Here is a 21,761-nt window from a genome sequence, read left to right as displayed (position 1 = left end):
TTTGGGCCAATGTTACAGATTCTTGTAGGTGCATATACTGAACCTATGACACTTTTTTGGGTAACAACATATATCCAGTTTCTTTAGCTATAAGTTAAAGTTATTATGTTGTATATATGTTGTTTTCATAAATTATACCCTATTTTATGATTTTTTGTTCCTTCAACCGTAACATTTCCTAAAAAATAAATAAATAAATAAAAATATCTGTAGAAAAGAAATGTTGTCCAGATGTTATGGCAAGCGCCCGATGCACCGCCAGAGTTTAGGCATACAGTTCAGGTTTGACCACGGCATCTAAAAGGTTACTGCCATGATACGCACCATGGGGAGATTTATCATAAGTCTCTTAGAGCAGAACTGGTCTAGTTGCCCACTGCAACCAACCAGAGATCAGCTTTCATTTTCCCACAGCTGTTTATAAAATGAAAGCTGAGCTCTGATTGGTTTCCATGAGCAACATTTCAGTCCAGTCATGGCGAACAGAGAACCATGATATGGTGGGTGGGCTGTGTATAAGGGGTTGATATGGTGGGTGGGCTGTGTATAAGGGGTTGATATGGTGGGTGTACTGTGTATAAGGGGTTGATATGGTGGGTGGGCTGTGTATAAGGGGTTGGTATGGTGGGTGGGCTGTGTATAAGGGGTTGGTATGGTGGGTGGGCTGTGTATAAGGGGTTGATATGGTGGGTGTGCTGTGTATAAGGGGTTGATATGGTGGGTGGGCTGTGTATAAGGGGTTGATATGGTGGGTGGGCTGTGTATAAGGGGTTGGTATGGTGGGTGTGCGGTGTATAAGGGGTTGATATGGTGGGTGTGCTGTGTATAAGGGGTTGATATGGTGGGTGGGCTGTGTATAAGGGGTTGATATGGTGGGTGGGCTGTGTATAAGGGGTTGATATGGTGGGTGTACTGTGTATAAGGGGTTGATATGGTGGGTGGGCTGTGTATAAGGGGTTGGTATGGTGGGTGGGCTGTCTATAAGGGGTTGATATGGTGGGTGTGCTGTGTATAAGGGGTTGATATGGTAGGTGTGCTGTGTATAAGGGGTTGATTTGGTGGGTGTGCTGTGTATAAGGAGTTGATATGGTGGGTGTGCTGTGTATAAGGGGTTGATATGGTGGGTGGGCTGTGTATAAGGGGTTGATATGGTGGGTGTGCTGTGTATAAGGGGTTGATATGGTGGGTGGGCTGTGTATAAGGGGTTGATATGGTGGGTGGGCTGTGTATAAGGGGTTGATATGGTGGGTGTGCTGTGTATAAGGGGTTGATATGGTGGGTGGGCTGTGTATAAGGGGTTGATATGGTGGGTGGGCTGTGTATAAGGGGTTGATATGGTGGGTGTGCTGTGTATAAGGGGTTGATATGGTGGGTGTGCTGTGTATAAGGGGTTGATATGGTGGGTGTGCTGTGTATAAGGGGTTGATATGGTGGGTGTACTGTGTATAAGGGGTTGATATGGTGGGTGGGCTGTGTATAAGGGGTTGATATGGTGGGTGTACTGTGTATAAGGGGTTGATATGGTGGGTGTGCTGTGTATAAGGGGTTGATATGGTGGGTGGGCTATGTATAAGGGGTTGATATGGTGGGTGGGCTGTGTATAAGAGGTTGGTATGGTGGGTGTGCTGTGTATAAGGGGTTGATATGGTGGGTGTGCTGTGTATAAGGGGTTGATATGGTGGGTGGGCTGTGTATAAGGGGTTGATATGGTGGGTGTGCTGTGTATAAGGGGTTGATATGGTGGATGTACTGTGTATAAGGGGTTGATATGGTGGGTGTGCTGTGTATAAGGGGTTGATTTGGTGGGTGTGCTGTGTATAAGGGGTTGATATGGTGGATGTGCTGTGTATAAGGGGTTGATATGGTGGATGTGCTGTGTATAAGGGGTTGATATGGTGGGTGTGCTGTGTATAAGGGGTTGATATGGTGGATGTGCTGTGTATAAGGGGTTGATATGGTGGATGTGCTGTGTATAAGGGGTTGATATGGTGGGTGTGCTGTGTATAAGGGGTTGATATGGTGGGTGTGCTGTGTATTAGGGGTTGATATGGTGGGTGTGCTGTGTATAAGGGGTTGATGTGGTGGGTGTGCTGTGTATAAGGGGTTGATTTGGTGGGTGTGCTGTGTATAAGGGGTTGATTTGGTGGGTGTGCTGTGTATGTGCGGCTTATATGGTGGGGGTATAACAGTCTTATACTGTGTGTATGATGTATCCCTACAATCACTGAGAATGATAGAAGGACATCTTTATGAAAGACACATTTATTTAGACAGGTATGAAATGTAGGCACAATGGTGGGTCACAGGTCACTATACAGGAGAGGGCAGCCGTGGGGGGGGAGAATCATGGTGGCCACAGGTACTGATTGTCCATTTAGTAACATATATGTTCATATAATGCCATGACATCTATATATCTTCTGCCCGGCACAGCAGCAGCAGAGCGGAGCGGTAATCCCCCTTGGTATCACTCTGAAAGAGAAGTGTATGATATCAGTACATACATATATACATATAAAGTGTCTTGTATACTGGAGATACTCCCTGAAGCTCAGCTCGCTGCTCAGACTGATAGGTCGGCCATCATCAGAAGATTCATCCCCAATCTGCAGCATAGTCACAACTTCTCACCACTGCGGAGCTCAGCTCTATGAATAAAGGTAATACAGCGCCCCCTATTGCTCTGTTCTTTGTATAACATTGGAAACATGCGTGTCCCAAGAGGTTTGATGAATAATAAGGGATGGCCCCTTCTCTGGTACTTAAAGGGGGGCTTCCCTCCACATACCTTAATATCATTTTGGTGAGGCTATCGGACCGAATCCAGCAGTAACATAGGGAAAGGAACCAGAAGAACAAATCCAGAAGTGGATTTTTGTTGTTGCTGTTTCATTAACCCCTTAAGGACGCAGGGTTTTTCGGCTCATTTCTCACTCTCCAACTTCAAAAATCCATAACTTTTTCATTTTTAAGTGTGCAGACCTGTGTGAGGGCTTATTTTGTGCGTAACAAATTTTACTTTCCCGTAATGTTATTTATTTTAACATGCCGTGTACTACGAAGCTGAAAAAAAATTCCAAATGTGGAAAAATTGAAAAAAAAAACGCACGTGGTCACGTTCTTGTGGGCTCAGTTTTTACGACTTTCACTCTTCGCTCCAAATAACACACCTACTTTATTCTTTGGTTCGGTGCGATCGCGGTGATACCAAATTTATACAGGTTTTATTGTGTTTTAATACATTTTCAAAAATTAAACGAATGTGTACAAAAAAGAAAAAAAATTTTTTGCCATCTTCTGACGCTAATAACTTTTTCATACTTTGGCGCACGGAGATGTGTGAGGTGTCATTTTTTGCAAAATGAGCCAACGTTTTCATTGCTACCATTTTGAGGTCTGTGCGACATTTTGATCATTTTTTATTTCATTTTTTATGTTATGTAAAAAGATGTAAAAGTCGCATTTCGGACATTTGGGCGCCATTTCCCGCCTCGGAGGTCACCGCCGGCCGTAACCGTTTTTATATTTTGATAGATTGGGCATTTTGGGACGCGGCAATACCTAATATGTTTGTGATTTTTACTGTTTATTATGTTTTATATCCGTTCTAGGGAAAGTGGGGTGATTTGAATTTTTTATATTTTATTAATTTTTTTTATTTTTTAAACTTTTTTTTTCTTTTTTTTTTCACTATTTTTTAGACCATCTAGGGTACATTAACCCTAGATGGTCAGATCGCTCCTACCATATACTGCAATACTTCTGTATTGCAATATATGGCATTTTTGCAGCACATTCATTACAATGAGCCACTGGCTCATTGTAACGAATCTGCAGAAGCCATGTAGCCTCGTGTCAAAAGAAGACCCGAGGCTACCACGGCAACCGATCGCCGGCCCCCTATGACGCGCCCGCGCGCCGCCGTTTTTTAAACGCCGCCGGCGACTTTGCCGGCGGCAATCACATGGTTAGTAGCCGCGATCGGTGCAAGCACCGACCGCGGTTATTGGCGGTGGGGGTTTTCTGCAAAATGCAAAAACCCCCACCTTTGTATGAAGAGGACTCAGCCCGTGAGCCCTCTTCATACATCCCTTATACCTCTGCGCCGTAGAGCTACGGCGCAGAGCGTTAAGGGGTTAAGAATAATTCCAATAGGTCTCACAATCTAATCAACCTATCAGTATGTTTTTGAAGTGTGGAAGGAAACCGAAGGACCCGGAGGAAACCCACGCAAACACAGAGAGAACATACAAACTCTTTGCAGATGTTGACATTGGAACTTAATTCCCCTATCAGTATGGGGCTTGTTTTTTGCATGGTGAGCTGTGCTTTTCAAAGGCATCCGTTTGCACTATTTATTCATTACATTTTCTGTACTTTCTTTCCATACTATGTGTATATGTTACTTACTTATTACAGAAAGATATTTATGTAGTATTTTTTACTTGCTTTTCCAAACATTCTGACAACTGTAGTCTATTAAACTTGCCGTGCTCCAGTTTTTACAATCCTAAAAGCATTTGCAGCCAAGGGGCCTTCATTAGGCCATGATAATTAATAGGTTATTGTGTTTATGAAGTGCTGACAGTGACTTTATCTAATCCTTTAGCTTACGCCGTGTAACTACGATCAGGGTCATTGTAAACATTTAGGCTCCAATAAAGGGTTTTTAAAAAGAATCAAGGCTTCTCCTTTTCTGTTTGAAACAGCACCACTCGTGTCAATGGAGGCATCCGGTACTGCATTTCAGTCAATAGGCCTTAACCGTAACACCAGACATATAGTGGTGCTGGCTATACGGCCCCTTGAATTGCACCATCTGATAGGGTGATAGATGTTTGTTATGGGGGAATGTAGTAGGATAGGAATAGGGTAGGTACTATCCTACTACATGATTCCCACCATACATGTGCTTGTACCACTACCCAAGAGAAATAAAACATATATATCTCTCTTTAAGATTTTGCACAAAATAGACGTTACCTGAATGGATGAATAGAGGGATTTTCCATACTTCCTTCTGTAAGCCACCCGGATGCTCAAGAGATCGACCTCACTCCGAGAAATAAGAATACGTATAAGAGTGCTGTCACTAGTCCCCAGCCCCTGATGGAGGAAAATCCGTAACATCATGTCAAATTTATTAAAACATAGGCAAAAGAGATTGGTGACATGTTACAATCTCCTCATCTTCCTCTGCTCTATAACAATATGTACAATCTATTCAGCTCCTCCTGCTCTATAACATGCTGCCTGCACATAGGACACTATGTACAATTTGCTCAGCTCCTCCTGCTCTATAACATGCTGCCTGCACATAGGACACTATGTACAATCTATTCAGCTCCTCCTGCTCTATAACACACTGCCTGCAGATAGGACACTATGTACAATCTGCTCAGCTCCTCCTGTTCTATAACATGCTGCCTGCAGATAGGACACTATGTACAAACTGCTCAGCTCCTCCTGCTCTATAACCTGCTGTTTGCAGATAAGACACCAATTATAACTTGCTTAGCTTCTCCTGCTCTATAACATGCTGCCTGCACATAGGACACTATGTACAATCTGCTCAGCTTCTCCTGCTCTATAACATGCTGCCTGCAGATATGACACTATGTACAACCATCTCGGCTCTTCCTGCTCTATAACATTCGGCTTGCAGATAGGACACTATGTACAACCAGCTCTGCTCCTCCTGCTCTATAACATGCTGCCTGCAGATAGGACACTATGTACAATCTGCTCAGCTCTTCCTGCTCTATAACATTCTGCCTGCAGATAGGACACTATGTACAACCTGCTCAGTTCCTCCTGCTCTATAACATGCTGCCTGCAGATAGGACACTATGTACAATCTGCTCAGCTCCTCCTGCTCTATAACATTCTGCCTGCAGATAGGACACGATGTACAACCTGCTCAGCTCCTCCTGCTCTATAACATGCTGCCTGCAGATAGGACACTATGTAAAATCTGCTCAGCTCCTCCTGTTCTATAACATGCTGCCTGCAGATAGGACACTATGTACAACCTGCTCAGCTCCTCCTGCTCTATAACATGCTGCCTGCAGATAGGACACTATGTACAACCTGCTCTATTACATGCTAATGCTGTGGGGAGGTTATGATGAAAAAGCCCCTAATACAAGGGTCATGAAATAATAAAGAAGTCTTTTTACCTTCATAGAGTTGTACAGTTTGTCTGCGAAGTAAAGTGGGGTGTCCTTAATCACGGCCACTAGGAGGAGAACATACGAGATGTTATTTTAAGTACTGACGGTTTGTCATGTACAGGCGGTCCCCTATTTAATAACACCCGACTTACATACGACCCCTAGTTACAAACGGACCTCTGTATTTTGGTAATTTACTGTACTTTAGTCCTAGGCTACAATAATCAGCTGTAACAGTTATAAATGATGTCTGCAATGAAGCTATAGTGATAATCCTGGTTCTTATGACAACCCAACATTTTTAATATACAATTGTGACAGAGACCCAAAAATTTTTGGCTGGGATTACAATTATAAAGTATACAGTTCCGACTTACATACAAATTCAACTTAAGAACAAACCTACAGACCCTATCTTGTATGCAACCCGGGGACTACCAGTATTGAAATGTTTTATTCATCAACTCTTTCAAGATCTCTGCTTGCTTTTAGTTGTTAGAACCATTTGCTGCCAACCGGTCCTGATCATATTCCTGCAACGCATCCGCAGGAATCTGTTACACCCTGTAACAAACCCTCCGCTGTGTAATAGCGAAGACTTCAGATGTATTGTCAGCCTCTTAACATATACTATTAAATATTCCCATCCACTGACAGCAAACAGTGAACTTGAATTAATGAGATTTGAACAATGATAGAAGTTTTTTTCCTTAAATCCCCTTAAAGGAAACCTATCACCAGATTTTACTCCACTAAACTACTACCCCCCACAGGTAGGGGATGAAATGTCCTTTCTAATATTCCCTCTTTTATATGAAATTTCACCCATTTACCTATAAAATATCTTCCCTCAAATTCAGGCACATATGACTCTTCTCACCCTATTTTCACATGAGATTAGTCAATTTTACTGGTTACAGGGGTAGTGTCAGCTCAGATGTCCCCTATCTTTTGTTCTATAGCACCCCGAAACATTTTTTAGTCATATTAAAGATATAAATCTCATCTTTCAGATACCATCAAGCTTATTTTTCTGTGATCTACAGAAATGGACAAACAGGCAACTATAGAACTGGATCTTTATCTGCAACTTGCATTTCCAACTACATCTTTAGCTGCAGGTATCCCTGGTTCTGCAGATCACAAAGCCATAGGATGTGTTCTGAAAGACAAGATTCTTATCTTTAATATGTCACAAAAAGCATGTTTGTAGGTGCTATAGAACAGAAGATAGGAGGCTTCTGATGTGACACACCCCCTGCAACCACTAAACTTGACTCATCTCATGTGAAAATGAGGTGAAACGAGTCATATTTGCCTGATGGTTGAGATTTTTTTATAGGTAAAGAGGTGACATTTCACATGAAAGAGGGAATTCTAGAATGGACATTAGATCCCCTACCTGAGGGGGTAGTAGTTTAGTGGGGTAAAACCTGATGACAGATTCCCTTTAAAGGGGTTTTGCAGTTTATTAATACTGATTTTCTATCCATAGGTTTGGTCTTTTATATCAGATTACTGGGGGTCTGACACATGGGACCACGATTGATCAGCCAATCCTGGCAGCAGAAAAGCAGCATGGGAAGGTGACTGAAGTCCAGATCCCTTTTTAGTGTAGTGGCAGGGTTGTGTCACTACAGCTCTGCTCCCAATAATTGCAATGGCAATTGAGATGCAGTTACCCAAACCAACCACTATACAGAAAATGGAGCTGTACTTCCAAAAAAACTAATCAGGGGGGTGGTACTTTCCCCTGGAATATCTTTAGTCTGGGAAACTATGGTGTACAGCTTAGTAGGGTTGTGACTCTAAACTTACCTAATGTCAATAGACCTTTTTGGAAGTCGCCTTTAAAATTCTTCTTTATATGTTCCTCTATATCCACCGATGTCGATTTATTGAACTGATCAAACACTAAGATTAGATATAGTGAATGTGAGGAAAGTGAGCAATGTCTTGTATCATTATGCCTTCAAGGCAGCCATTTTTAGGACCGTACCTCTCCTAAGGTGTCCATGGTTGCGTTCTGTCAGAATACTGATCCAATGGGCGCTGTTGGGTGTGTTCTTGGGTCCGAGTTCACTCAGCATCTGATCCAAATATCAAATGCATCAATTAAAGGTGGAATTCTCCTTTAAAGGACATCTACCACCAGGATAAAGGATTGTAAACCAAGCACACTGACATACTGGTGTGTGCCCCCCTCTGGCAGGATCTGCTCATATTTTAGCTTCGTATGCCCTATTTTTTTTTCTTAAGGGTTTAAAAATTATGCAAATTAGCCTGGGGGGCTCTGGGCTCCATAGGTGTTAATTGGAGCCCCTCGGGCTAATTTGCATGATTTTTAAAGCCTTTTTCTTAAAAACTAGGGCATAGGTAGCTTAAAGAAGAGCAGATCCCACCAGACGGGGCACACACCAGTATGTCAGTGTGCTTAGTTTACAATCCTTCATCCTGGTGGTAGATGTCCTTTAAATAAATGAGCCTGTACCAATTTCTACCACTAGGTGGAGCATTGTAACTATACAAAGTCGGATACAACCTTTGACTCCTGCTCAATGAGGCCGTAGTCAATTATCCCAGAATCCCTTTCTCTCTTGCCCTGGAATGGACACATATATTATTAGTAATATTCTCATATACAGTAAGGACATTGATAACTGCTCTGTGTGTATTGTCACCTTGGCCAGTGCTAGGAGGAGTCCGGTGAACGGCTCACTGGTGTCTGAAGTTATATTCTTTTCCAGCTCGACTTTATATTCTGTTTTGGATACAAAATAAGAGGTTTTAGCCTCAACCTCAACAGCCAAAATGGGGAGTGTAGGTGCTATAGATATTAACACGTGTAGTCCTGAAGCCTACAAGAGTTGCTACATTTTGACAACATTGAAAAGATCTGATATCTTCCATTATATTCAGCAAAAATATGAATTTCTCATCATATGTCACATTATTTATGTATTATCTTGGATATTAATTCTGTTATCAGCTCTGCAGCATAGACTGGGACAGACGAGCAGAGTCATCTCATTCAAAATCAATGACAGATCCTCTCTATTACATGAGGTTGAGGCCTAAAGTAGGTATCAGTAATTTTTTATACATCAATACAAGTCTGTGTACAGCCCATCTGCTACCTTCAGGCACCTGAGGAATGGGAGTTAAACTTTTTTGTAGAGATTTGTAGACTGGGACAGAATAAGCAGAGTCATCTCATTCTAAGTCAATGACATCTATACTAGATGAGGCTATACTAGATTAGGCATCATAGTTATATCATATACCTCAATAAGGTCTGTGTACAGCCCCTCTGCTACCTTCAGAAATCTGAGGGAGGGGGCTAAACTCCTATTATTTACTGAAAACATTTATAGACTGGGACAGAATGAGCAGAGTTATCTCATTCTAAGTCAATGACAGCTCCACAGTACTACCTCCAGGCATCTTTATATCCATCACTTCCTTTAGACATTTATATAGTGGGACAGAATGAGCAGAGTCCTCTCATTCTGAGTCAATGACAGCTATACTGTACTACATGAGGCTGAGGCCTAGATTAGGCATCATTGTAATATTATACACATCGATAAGGTCTAAGCTACCATCAGGCAACTGAGGGAGGTCTTATACTCCCATCAGACATTTATAGACAGGGACAGAATGAGCAGAGAAATCTCATTCTGTGCTACCATCAGGCAGCTGAGGGAGGTCCTATACTCCCATCACTTCCTGTAGACATTTATAGACTGGGACAGAATGAGCAGAGTTATCTCATTCTCTGTCAATGACAGCTCCACTGAACTACCTTCAGGGATCTGAAGGGTGCTACACATCCATAACTTCCTGTATACATTTATATAGTGGGACAGAATGAGCAGAGTCATCTCATTCTGAGTCATTGACAGCTTCACTGTACTACATTATGCTGAGGCCTAGATTAGGCATCATAGTAATATTATACACTTCCATAAGGTCTGTGCTACCGTCAGGCATCTGAGAGAGGTCTTATACTCCCATCACTTCCTGTAGACATTTATAGACTGGGACAGAATGAGCAGAGTTATCTCATTCTGAGTCAATGACATCTATACTGTACTACATTAGGCTGAGGCCTAGATTAGGCATCATAGTAATATTATACACATCGATAAGGTCTGTGCTACCATCAGGCATCTGAGGGAGGTCTTATACTCCCATCAGACATTTATAGACTGGGACAGAATGAGCAGAGTTATCTCATTCTGAGTCAGTGACATCTATACTGTACTACATTAGGCTGAGGCCTAGATTAGGCATCATAGTAATATTATACACATCAATATTATCTATGTACAGCTCCTCTGCTACATTCAGGTATCAGAGGGAAGCTCTATAATCCCATCACTTCGCGAACGAACCGCCTCCCGTAAGTTTTTTTTTCAAAATACCATTGCCTTTAAGAAAACATTATAATTTACGAGGCTGAACTTTGTATTGTCTACTTACCTTGCGTGTAACATGTCCGAATTTCTCTGAGCTGATCATTGGATCTTGTGGACAGGATTTCCGTCAATGTTGCTTCATCGGTACCTAAACCCTGCATTAGAAGATAGAATTATGGGAATCCCTCTGGACCTTTCTTAGTTCATCATTGGGATGCCAATATTGATGCAACCACCCTGTGAGGTCCTCAGTACTATAGAAACGTCATACACATTGGGTGAATGTCGGTGGAACATACCAAATCTAATGTGTGTGGGGGTATCCTACCCCTTTTTCATGAGACATGTCGTGTAAGAGATGCCAAATGACCAACATTCCCAATCCTTTGTTCTCAAAGAAGAGGCATCTAGCAGCAGCTTACTTCCACCACATGGTCATGATGAAGACCCAACCTAATCCTTAAAGAAACTTCTAACATAGTCCTCAATTATGTTGGATTAGATCATTCATAGCTGATCTTCTCACCTTCATCGCTGATTTAAGTTCTTGGGCATCAAAGGCTGCAGGAGTCTTCAGGAGCCCAACTATGACCTTCTCAAGATCTCCTGAGAGAGCTTTTTTCATGTCTTCCACCAAGTCCTACAAGGATTAAGATGCACATCAAATATTATTTTTAATATTACATTTTTTTTTTACACTTGTGTGACTTGTGCTTGGTGTACATTGCAGTATAGGACATGGTGGCTCTTAAAGCAAAATGTGCCCTATGCCCACACCAAGCTAGTCAATGAAACATTCATCTTCCATGATAGTCCGGTGGTCAGTAATCTCCTTCCTGGTATCTAGAGGTTCAGATGCTCAAGTCCAAGTGCCTGATATCTGGGGCCACCATCTTTATCTCAGACCCTTTTATCAAGTAGTCCAGTGTTTAGTAGGAGAACCGATGAGACCAGTGAATGGCTTTAGCGGTCTTGTGTTTTTGAAGTTATGTTATCTCCGTAGTAAGGTATACAAGTCTAGCTGAGAAAAACATAAGTGGCAGCATTGATTTTACTTGAAACCCCCATTGTAATATTGGACCATCATTGTAGTCGGAAACCGAGTAATATTGGACCACCCTTGTAATGTTGGATGACTCTTGCAATGTTGGACCACCCTTGTAATGTTGGATGACTCTAGTAATATTGGACCACCCTTGTAATGTTGAATGACTCTTGTAATGTTGGACCACCCTTGTAATGTTGGATGACTCTAGTAATATTGGACCACCCTTGTAATGTTGGATGACTCTTGTAATGTTGGACCACCCTTGTAATGTTGGATGACTCTTGTAATGTTGGACCACCCTTGTAATGTTGGATGACTCTTGTAATGTTGGACCACCCTTGTAATGTTGGATGACTCTTGTAATGTTGGACCACCCTTGTAATGTTGGATGACTCTTGTAATGTTGGACCACCCTTGTAATGTTGGATGACTCTTGTAATGTTGGACCACCCTTGTAATGTTGGATGACTCTTGTAATGTTGGACCACCCTTGTAATGTTGGATGACTCTTGTAATGTTGGACCACCCTTGTAATGTTGGATGACTTTTGTAATGTTAGACCACAAATGTAATGTTAGACAACTCTTGTAATGTTGGACCACCCTTATAGTGTTGGACTACCCTTGTAATATTTGGACCACTCTTGTAATGTTGGACCACCCTTATAGTGTTGGACTACCCTTGCAATATTTGGACCACTCTTATAACTTTGGATGACTCTTGTAATGTCGGACTACCCTTATAATGTTGGACCACCCATGTAGTGTTGGACTACCCTTGTAATATTTGGACCACTCTTATAACGTTAGATGACTCTTGCATTGTCGGACCACCCAAGTAACATTGGACCACCCTTATTATGTTAGGCTACTCTTATACTGTTGGACTACCCTTGTGGTTCCCTCTCCAGTGGTTTTCTGCTCTACTTTCTGCTGCCTTGATTTCATCATTATATTAGGTAGTGTATTTCTTTGGTAGTTTTCAATACTTTTATTTAATGTTTATATAAGATATAATATAATAAATATCTAGTAATATCTATTGTATCCCAGAAATGGGAAAATTAAACCAAGGGACAATACTTTAATGTAATAAACTTTATGAATTATGTTTATTAAACACATCATTAAAACAATGAGCGGTAAAAAAAGGTGCAGAAGTAACATAGAACGATCTCTAATCGGCCTGGTATAGGGTTTAGTGAACGGCATCATAAGTAAAAAGAAGTACAACAATACATATGTATATAAAAAAATGACCCAAGGTCTTCCCTATAGTTAAACCTATGATAAGTGAAACTCACCCATATCACTGGTAATGGCACTCGGGTATCGAGGGTAACGCTGTCCCCACAATACAATAGCTATTATTTTGCATTAGGTAAATCTAGGGGTTGGTGTTAATGTGGGAACTGAGAAGCCCTTTAGGCCCTTCCAATATACCAGTTATTGGATTATTGGATTATGAATTAAAATTCTTGTTATTCCCCATTCTTGTTCACAAGATTTGATATAATAATAAATATGAGTACAGCTCCTTGTTACCTGCTCCAGTGCTGCCTTGTATAGTTGGGCCACCTTTTGTCTCTGGTCATTGTTGAGATTGGTCACTATGTCGATGATGGTTTGCACGTTACCTGCCAAGAAACAGGATGGGAATGACTTATATACATGTTATGGAAAGGGGGCACTGTGAAGGGTAGTGGCAAAAGGGGCTTTTTCTAAGGGTACTGGTATGGGGGGTTACTATAAAGGGTACTAATATAGGGGGCACTGTGAAGGTACTATTATAATGGTGGGAATTGTGAAGAGTACTGATATAGGGGGCACTGTGAAGGGTGGTGGCATAGGGGGTGCTATTAAGGGTACTGGTAACGGGGGTACTATAAAGGATACAGGTATAGGGAGCACTTGAAAGGGAACTGATATAGGGGGCACTGTGAAGGGTACTGATATAGGGGGCACCATGAAGAGTACTGGTGAGGGGGAACAGTGAAGGGTACTATGATAGGAGGTATTGTGAAGAGTACTGGTATAGGGGGAACAGTGAAGGGTACTATGATGAAGTAACATGAAGTATTGTGAAGGGTACTTTTATAGGGGGCACTGTGATGGTTACTAATATGGGGGGCGCATTAATAATTAAACATGTTCTAGGTACTAAAATGGAATGGTACAGGTAGTTCATGGTCGTATTAAGACATTTATATGAAAGTCTATAACTTACCTTTCTCAGTCAGTATTTCATTAATTCTGTCCACATCGGACTCTGGATCAAAATTCTTAAAAGGTTTTATGGTGCCGAGTGTATCCCAAGCGGAAAGCTGGAGGAGATGTCAGAAAAGACGTGGATTAGTTCTCGGGGGGGCTGAGGTGTATAAACATATAGGTTTAAAGATGGAAAATAATTCATTTTAACATTGACTGCTTAAAGGGGAGGATTCTGGGTACATATGCTCCATCCCCACCATGTAGTCACTGGTCCGAGTGCTAGATCGTGCCCTGCCATCTTCTCAAAGAGCCAGCACATGTCCTGCATTCTCCATCAATTCCACAAGAAATGTTCCTTAGTCTCCTTGTGTCCCTACAAAAATTACCTGACCTTGGCCTGTTCTCTGTCTATATCTCTGCCTCTCCCTTTGGTGTCACACATTCATATGTCTTCAGCTGCAACTAAATTGATACTAAATTGATACTCGAGGTAGGTACCTGGTGGATATCTACACAGGGATTAAAGGGTGTAGCCTCAAGTTAAATCAGTTTTCTGGAACATCGGGGCACATTTACTTAGCTGTCCGAGGTGTGTTCCCCGACGATCCTGCACTGTGCCACGATGCACGTAGATCGTGCGCCCGATATCCTGCATGTGTCGCTTCCCCGCTCAGGTCCACCGGAGTTCACTTTCTTCTTCTTGGTGCATGTAAGTGCTTGGCTTGCGACACAAATTTGAATGTTGAATCCCCGATTTCTGACGCCTGAAAGCCGACGCCGATGCGCCAAAATCCGATCGCGTGTGCCAAAAAACCCTTCTATATGTGGCACACATCGGAAATCGTGCGGGACGCGGACCCTGAGTAAATGAGTAAACGATTTCTGTCGCGTGCATGCTGGTGCCGATGCGCCACAACCCGATCGTGTGCGCCAAAATCCCGGGGCAATACAGGGAAAATCGCCGCAAAACGGAAATATTCGGGTAACACGTCGGGAAAACGCGAATCGGGTCCTTAGTAAATGACCCCCAATGGCTACTAAAAGGTGTAGTTGATAACCACATTGGGAGTTATAGTGTCGCTGGAAAGGTCACCTGCCATATTGACCTTTCACCCATCAGAGGCACCGACGTCCCCATCTGAACCAACAGGGCACAGGACAAAGGTGTTTAATTATGGGACATAAAGGTTTGAGTTAGATTGAATTTTTCAGATCTGTAACTAAGACGTATCACAATGCTGAGGAAGCCCCGGCTCTGCAGGCGGCGACCGTACAACCAGGTCTGTATTAATAAAGCTCTGTGCGCTGAGAATGATACGGACAATCTGTTTCCTGGTGGGACAGGAATAGCTGCCATTGTCTCCTCGCTTACTGCTGCTTTGTGACACATAATACAATTATTACGGACGTGAAAAGGATAAATATACACAATGACGGATGTGAAAAGGCGTCAGGTGCTCCTCCGGGGGGCGCTGTGAATAATTTATCAGAAGGAGCAGAAAAAACAACATAAGCCCCCCCACTAAGTACAATCCTCATACTGAAGAGAGGGGTCCATAGCATCTAAATCCCACCCAAATATAATATTTTTGCAAAAAGACAGAGACTACAATCTACACCTCTCATTAGAGCCCCTTTTTGTTTTACCAAGGACAGCAAATCCTGTATGACTTTAGTGTTCCCTCTCCCTATATACCATATATAGTATGATATTTGGTATATTTGATATATGGAGTATACAGGCCCCATCAAAAAGCTCCTCAAAGCCTCCTGCACACTTCTCAGCCATCCCGGATTTAGCAGGACAGTCCTAGATTTCGGGGTCTGTCCCACTGTCCTGGGTAGCGGAAGGACAGTCCTCAAATGAACTCTATCTACATCCTCGGGGGTGATGATGTCACGGTGCCAGCTCTGTTGAGAATTGCTTAGAGAAGGAGAGGAAGCACAAGTGCTACACGGAAACCAGGGGAGGTAAGTATTAGTTGTTTTGTTTTTGAGAAAATGGGGGGGGGGGCATTATATGAGGATAATAAAAGGATGAATTAGTAATGGGGGGAGGTAAAGGAAAGGGGGAATTATAAGCAGTATAAACAGTATGGGGGCCACAAAGTTGAAATTATACAGTATGAGGCCGTATGGGGGGGGGGGTTGCAAAATGGGAGTGACCCCCCTCTCCATAGCAATGCACTTTGTACGGGCAGATAGGACATGTCCTATCTTTTTCCCGTGTATGAAGCGGTACGGTGCCACACCTGTGCAGCATCCTATCGCTCCGTGCGGCCGTTGCCATCTATGCCATACATACGTCTCCCATACGGTCGTGTACATGCAGCCTAAGGCCGGAACATTTTTACAGAGGAACTGAAGATAACTGATGAACTTGTTACATTCTAGGAAGACTTAAACCGGACCGCTGGTTAGGGTCTAAATCCTATTTCTAAGGATAGCTCTTTGCAGCGAGGGCCACTATCTCATGGCTCAAAACCTTCTCCATCTGACATGTGGGTCTCCTTGTAGCCTCTATTCTCTCGCTTACTATAACAAAATCCACTTTGGAATGGGCCAAAGACACGCTCTCACAGGCCAACATTAGTGGCTTCTCATTGTCAAGTACAGCTATGTCCTTCTAGGCATGAACCAGGGTGCTCAGGATGAACAAATGAGCAAATTGTGAAATAAGAATAGAAAAGAATGTGGATGACATTGCTTACTGGAAGAGCTAGGATTGTGTGCGACTATTATTAGTGACAGTTTCATTGACAAAACTGAGCAAGAACAAGTACAGCACGACAGACAACAGGTAATACCCCATTCCCGGAGTGGGATAATGAATGGTATATACCAGTCTAGGGAACGGACATTAAAAAATCACCTCAACATTAAGAAATATTTTGTAATAAAGTAGATTTAAGTACGGGCAGTCCATGGGTTATGTGCAAGATAGGCTCCGGAGGTTTGTTCTTAAGTTGAATTTGTATGCAAGTCAAAACTATATATTTTATTATTGTAGATCCAGAAAAAAAAATTGCCCCAGTGACAATTGGAGTTTAAACATTTTTTGCTGTACTGGGACCAAGGATTATCAATAAAGCTTCATTACAGACACTTTACAGCTGATCATTGCAATCTGGGACTAAAGCAACATCCAGAGAGGTCACCAGAGGTCATAGGGGTCTGTCTGTAACTAGGGGTCGTCTGTAAGTTGGGTGTCCTTAAGTAGGGGACCGTCTGTATAAAAACTGCCACATGACACCATGTTCTTATAATGAGGTCCATCCATGGAGCCCCTGCTGCAGGTCCATAATGTTTTGGAGCTCCTGTGGCCAAATATTCTATATCTTATCCCAAACCACATCCATTCCCATTAAAAATATATCAATAGTGAAACTAAATATACAAAATCTTAGAGGATTCACACTATATCAATGGGACCCAGATGATCTGCTGCTCATACATCTGATGGAAGTATGTATACAAACTAAAATAGTATAAAGCCATAAGATATGTGGTATCTGCTCACTGGAATTCAAGGATGGGCCTTTCACTTCAGGCAGAAGGTCACATATTCAGTCTCTCTACAATGAAATGAATGAAACTGAAGACCTAAATGTCATGTTATTTCTTAGTTTTAGACTCTATGGATGGAAGACTCCGATGAAAGATGGGCTCTCTCTAGACTTTGACGAAGAAAACCCAATAAAACCTAATCCTTGTGTGGCCTTCTGAAGGGTTTAAGAAGGTTTGTAGGGAACCTTTGAGATTCTCCACTCTACAAGGCACTTTTTATGCATTTGGTTGATAAAGCAGGATCCCGGGCTTTCCAAAATCAAACAAAACTTTATGTCAATCATGTCAAAGACTCACTTTGGAGGAAGATATAGCCAACTTCAGGATAAAAATCCAACCCTACATGATCAACGCTTGGTGGCTTGTCCATTATTATCAACAAGTTGTATGTTCTGCCCACCCAAGTTGACCTTTCTTCAGTATCCTAAAGTCAGTTTTTCATACAGTAATCCCCAGATTATAGAAACTGGTGCAAAGTATCTCAGATACTAAGCAGATAAGGCTTGGAATATCCATCATGACAATAGCCAAAGAAACCCCCTCACACCATCAAAGTAGTGGGACTATCAACAAGATTATCAACCCAACTGACAGACCCCTGGTCATTTCTTTTCTAGACAGACCTGCTCTACCTGCTGGAGAAGATTGACCACTTGTGACCACTTGTTTATCAAGAAGGACAAGCCCTACTATGACCTCCAGCACTGCCCTGATGGCCAGCAATAAAATATACTGAGGTGAAGGAGATCTCATCTTCTGGTGCATGTCCCCAATGGCCCACCCTGGTTCTACACTATGAGTAGAGTCTGACATCTCTGTAGACCCCGGTGCCAAAACATATCTCCAATCAGAATCAGAAATTGTGGCAGCTCATTCTCCAACAGAGGTCTCCGTTGCCTTCCGTGACCTTAGAAGTAGAGTCGAAATGTGTCTCTAAATCTCATGATGACTCACCTTATCTGCCAGGTGGAGAGAACTTAGGATTTCTTGAGTCAACGTCATTGCTCCTCAAGGTTCAGTCTGGAATATACACAAGGTTTTTTAGTGAAGATTCCTGGTGGTGTTCAGGCAGAAGTTTGCAGCAGCCCAGGATCTGACTTTTTATTGAAAGTGAATAACTGGTTTTGGCTGTTCTTAAACAAGCACAGAGCCTGTCCCGTAGCGAGGAACGATGGGAGTGGACAGCCCTTTGCTCTTCAATGGAAAAATGTCAAAGAATGTGGAAGTAGCTGAAGCGCTGGTTGGCAGAAAGGCTCCATCCAGGATGACAAACATACCTTTACATACCGCCCTCCGCCTGTAATACACCAATACACCGCAATGTTACAGTCCTCAGGGACATTATCACTTTCACTTCCTCCTGCTGAATGGCAATGTACTACTCTAGCAAGTATTATGTAGGACATCATGAGCAGCTCACAATGTCTCCGCAGGTACTTATCTATATGGGTGGACCAAGAATTGAAGGAATGTGATTATTGATCTATGCACCTATAACTTGTCCTGACTTGCCGTTCCCCTATGAGAATGCTAGTGAGTCTTGACCACAGCTCTGTGCTGTCCTCCTTAAGGATTTAGACCAACAATTTACCACCAACCTGTTATAAAGTAGGATACTAAATCAAGTTATGTATAAGGAGTCATGGGGCAGCATAAAGTCATACTGGGTTGTCCTCTCCTGACTTGATGTCCCGTAGTCCAGGTAGATGGACATGACATGATAAGTCATGGTGGCGGCAGGTTATGGTCATTTATGATGAAGCACTGATTCAACTATAGATCATTATGCAGAAGGGGACACCTGAGTAGGACCCTCTTCTTCCTCCATGACAAGCTGGTGACAGCTTATGAGTCTAAGTCTTCATGACAGGTTCCCTTCAGTCCAATAGAACATTCATTGACCTCGGCTTGACTATTGACTATTCCTTGCCTAACCCCATGATGCATTTCTTGACCACCCAGTGCCTGTGCCATCTACACAGGGACTACTCTAAGGGGCAGCTTCGTGAGACCATGTCGCAGTAAAGTCAACATCCCTGTTGAAAGGGGAAAACCAACAGGCACATTTACTTACCCGGTCCTGCGCGTTTCCCGATCCGAGAATGTACTGTGCCGCGTTCACTAACATTGTGCGCCCGATTTCTTGCATGTGTCGCTTCCCCGCTCAGGTCCGCCGGAGTACACCATCTTCTTCCTGGTGCATGTAAGTGCATTGGATAGGACACAATTTTAAAGTTGAATCCCGTGCTCTTTCCAAATCGGACGGATTGTCCGGCGGCCCGCTCCCCGATTTCTGTCGCATGAAAGCCGGCACCAATGCGCCAAAATCCGATCGTGTACGCCACAATTCCAATCTAAATCCCTGTCCCAGCGGTGCGGACCTTGAAAACGTCGGAAAACCAGACGGAAACGCAGCCACGGGACCCTTAGTAAATAAGCCCCAATGCATCCACAACACCTGAAAGACTACAAGCAGTTTTCCACAGATGATATCAGAAACTTAGGGTAGGTCCTAATGGGTGACATAAGAATCTGCTGCCAGTGAGCATCCTGCTGATTGTTTCCATAGTGTTTTATTCTTCTCTAGAGGACTTTGCTGATTGTCTCTACATCTTTTATACTATACTGCACTGATAGTAACTTGCTGCTTGTTTGCAAAGTTTGGTTACTGCATAAAGTGAGGAGCCGGTGGATCTTTGCCGTACGGCAGAAGGAACAACTTGCTGATTGTTACCCCATTTTTATGTCCCACAGAAAGTAACCTGCAGGTTGTATATAAGTCATAAATTCTCTTTTTATTCCCCACCGATAGCGATTAGCAATTTTTTATTTCGATTTTTAGCTTTGCGCCATAGCGCGCGGCCTGACAATGGTTTCTTCATGTGTTCTTTCTATAATACAACTTGCTGATTGTTTTCCTATACTTAATATTTTATTTCCTAGCTACAAAGTTAAAAGAAAACTACAAAAAAAATACATAAACAGGAATAAATGGGATAAAAAAAATTTTTAAAATTTGCTCTTGTTGCCCCAGAAAGCATATCATACTTCTAGATATCCCGCTAGTAGGGTTAATACAGTGTCTGTGTAGGGTCACCAGTGTGTAGAGATAAGAGAGGTGCCCACAGGGGTGCGGTCATCATTCCACAAAAACTTTGATCAGAAAATACTCTGTGATCCTGTGTTGTACAGATACATGGAGCATTGTGTATATACATGATACATGTAGCATTGAGGAGACTATAGTACTTACATGGAGCCAGGCTGATGAATAGCGTCTGGGTGGGGATCCCTCTCTATTCACTGGCACAGGGGCGGATTTGGGGAATCAGGTGACTGTCAGCTCTGGCTGTGTATTACATCCCCCTCCCTTGTACGCTACAGGGAATAGACTCTATAATACTGTAACCTGCACCGAGCCGCCATTGTCCTTCACATAATTTTCCTCCATCGCTGGACAATTGTATTTTTTACTTACACAAAGCAAATCTGGTGCTTCAGGAGTCACATGTTATATTCTTTAGTGTCCACAGGGGGCAGCACATTGAAAACATTGGGGGTCATTTACTAAGGGCCCGATTCGCGTTTTCCCGACGTGTTGCCCGAATATTTCCGATTTGCGCCGATTGTACCTGAATTGCCCCGGGATTTTGGCGTACGCGATCGAATTGTGGCGCATCGGCGCTGGCATGCACGCGACGGAAATCGGGGGGCGTGGCCGAACGAAAACCTGACAGATTCGGAAAAACCGCCGCATTTAAAAACCGAAAATGTGTCGCTTGGGAAGCGCTTACCTTCACCTGGTCCAGCTCGGAGTATTCCGGCGCGTTCAGATGATTTTCAGCACAGCAGCGCCACCTGGTGGACGGCGGAGGAACTACCTTCATAAATCCCCTCCGGACCCGAATCCTGTTCAGAGAACGTGCCGCTGGATCGCGAATGGGCCGGGTAAGTAAATCTGCCCCAGTATTCGTCATCCTTAAAGGGAATCTACCATCAGTTTTGAACACAATAAACTGCAGGCAGTGCTTGGCATAGGCCCTTCGGTGTAACGTTTGTGTGTGTAGTAAACACCAGCAGAGCTGTGAAAAGTGAACTGTAAATCCAGGTTTACAGCTCCTTTAAATGCTCTGGGAAGGTCTTTCAGACTGAAGAGCTTTCTGCTCTTTGCAATGAACTTTTCCACGACCCTCCCCTCTGCTCTGAGTGACTGCTGTAAGCGGCCAACCAAAACCCTGATAATCTCCTACTCTTAGCAGAGGGGAGGGGCCGCGGTGCACTGTGCAGAAAGCTCTTCAGGCTGAAATAAATTATGACCAGGCAGAATCTATTGTGTCTTTTT

General features: G+C 42.9%; 1 protein-coding gene across 2 annotated transcripts; it reads right to left on the bottom strand.

The window, feature by feature from the left end:
- Positions 1-2,244: 2,244 nt before the first annotated feature.
- Positions 2,245-20,764, bottom strand: ANXA9 (annexin A9). 2 transcript variants are annotated; one of them, XM_072114087.1, is made up of 13 exons: positions 20,673-20,764; positions 18,374-18,716; positions 13,869-13,965; positions 13,187-13,278; positions 11,121-11,234; positions 10,659-10,749; positions 8,855-8,934; positions 8,716-8,775; positions 8,173-8,263; positions 7,992-8,087; positions 6,180-6,238; positions 4,984-5,106; positions 2,245-2,472 (listed from the first exon to the last, which is right to left on the bottom strand). In XM_072114087.1, the coding sequence occupies exons 2-13, from the start codon at positions 18,419-18,421 to the stop codon at positions 2,410-2,412; spliced, it is 1,014 nt and encodes a 337-aa protein (XP_071970188.1). In that variant the 5' UTR covers positions 18,422-18,716; positions 20,673-20,764; the 3' UTR covers positions 2,245-2,409. The 2 variants fall into 2 exon arrangements, with proteins under 2 accessions (XP_071970188.1, XP_071970189.1); XM_072114088.1 differs by lacking the exon at positions 20,673-20,764 and having other exon boundaries at positions 18,374-18,727.
- Positions 20,765-21,761: the final 997 nt, after the last annotated feature.

This window comes from Engystomops pustulosus, chromosome 7 (genome assembly GCF_040894005.1).
Source record: "Engystomops pustulosus chromosome 7, aEngPut4.maternal, whole genome shotgun sequence".
Taxonomy (NCBI): domain Eukaryota; kingdom Metazoa; phylum Chordata; class Amphibia; order Anura; family Leptodactylidae; genus Engystomops; species Engystomops pustulosus.
Note: the sequence above shows the minus strand (reverse complement) of the source record. Positions and strands in the feature narration are given on the sequence as shown.

Bases quoted from the DNA above. Each gene is read 5' to 3' on its own strand.
- ANXA9 (XM_072114087.1), bottom strand. From the start codon at position 18,421: ATGACGTTGACTCAAGAAATCCTAAGTTCTCTCCACCTGGCAGATAAG. The intron at 11,235-13,186 runs GTAACAAGGAGC...TAATCCTTGTAG, and splicing joins ACAAGGCAGCACTGGAGCAG to GACTTGGTGGAAGACATGAA. The intron at 5,107-6,179 runs GTAAAAAGACTT...TTCCTCCATCAG, and splicing joins AACTGTACAACTCTATGAAG to GGGCTGGGGACTAGTGACAG.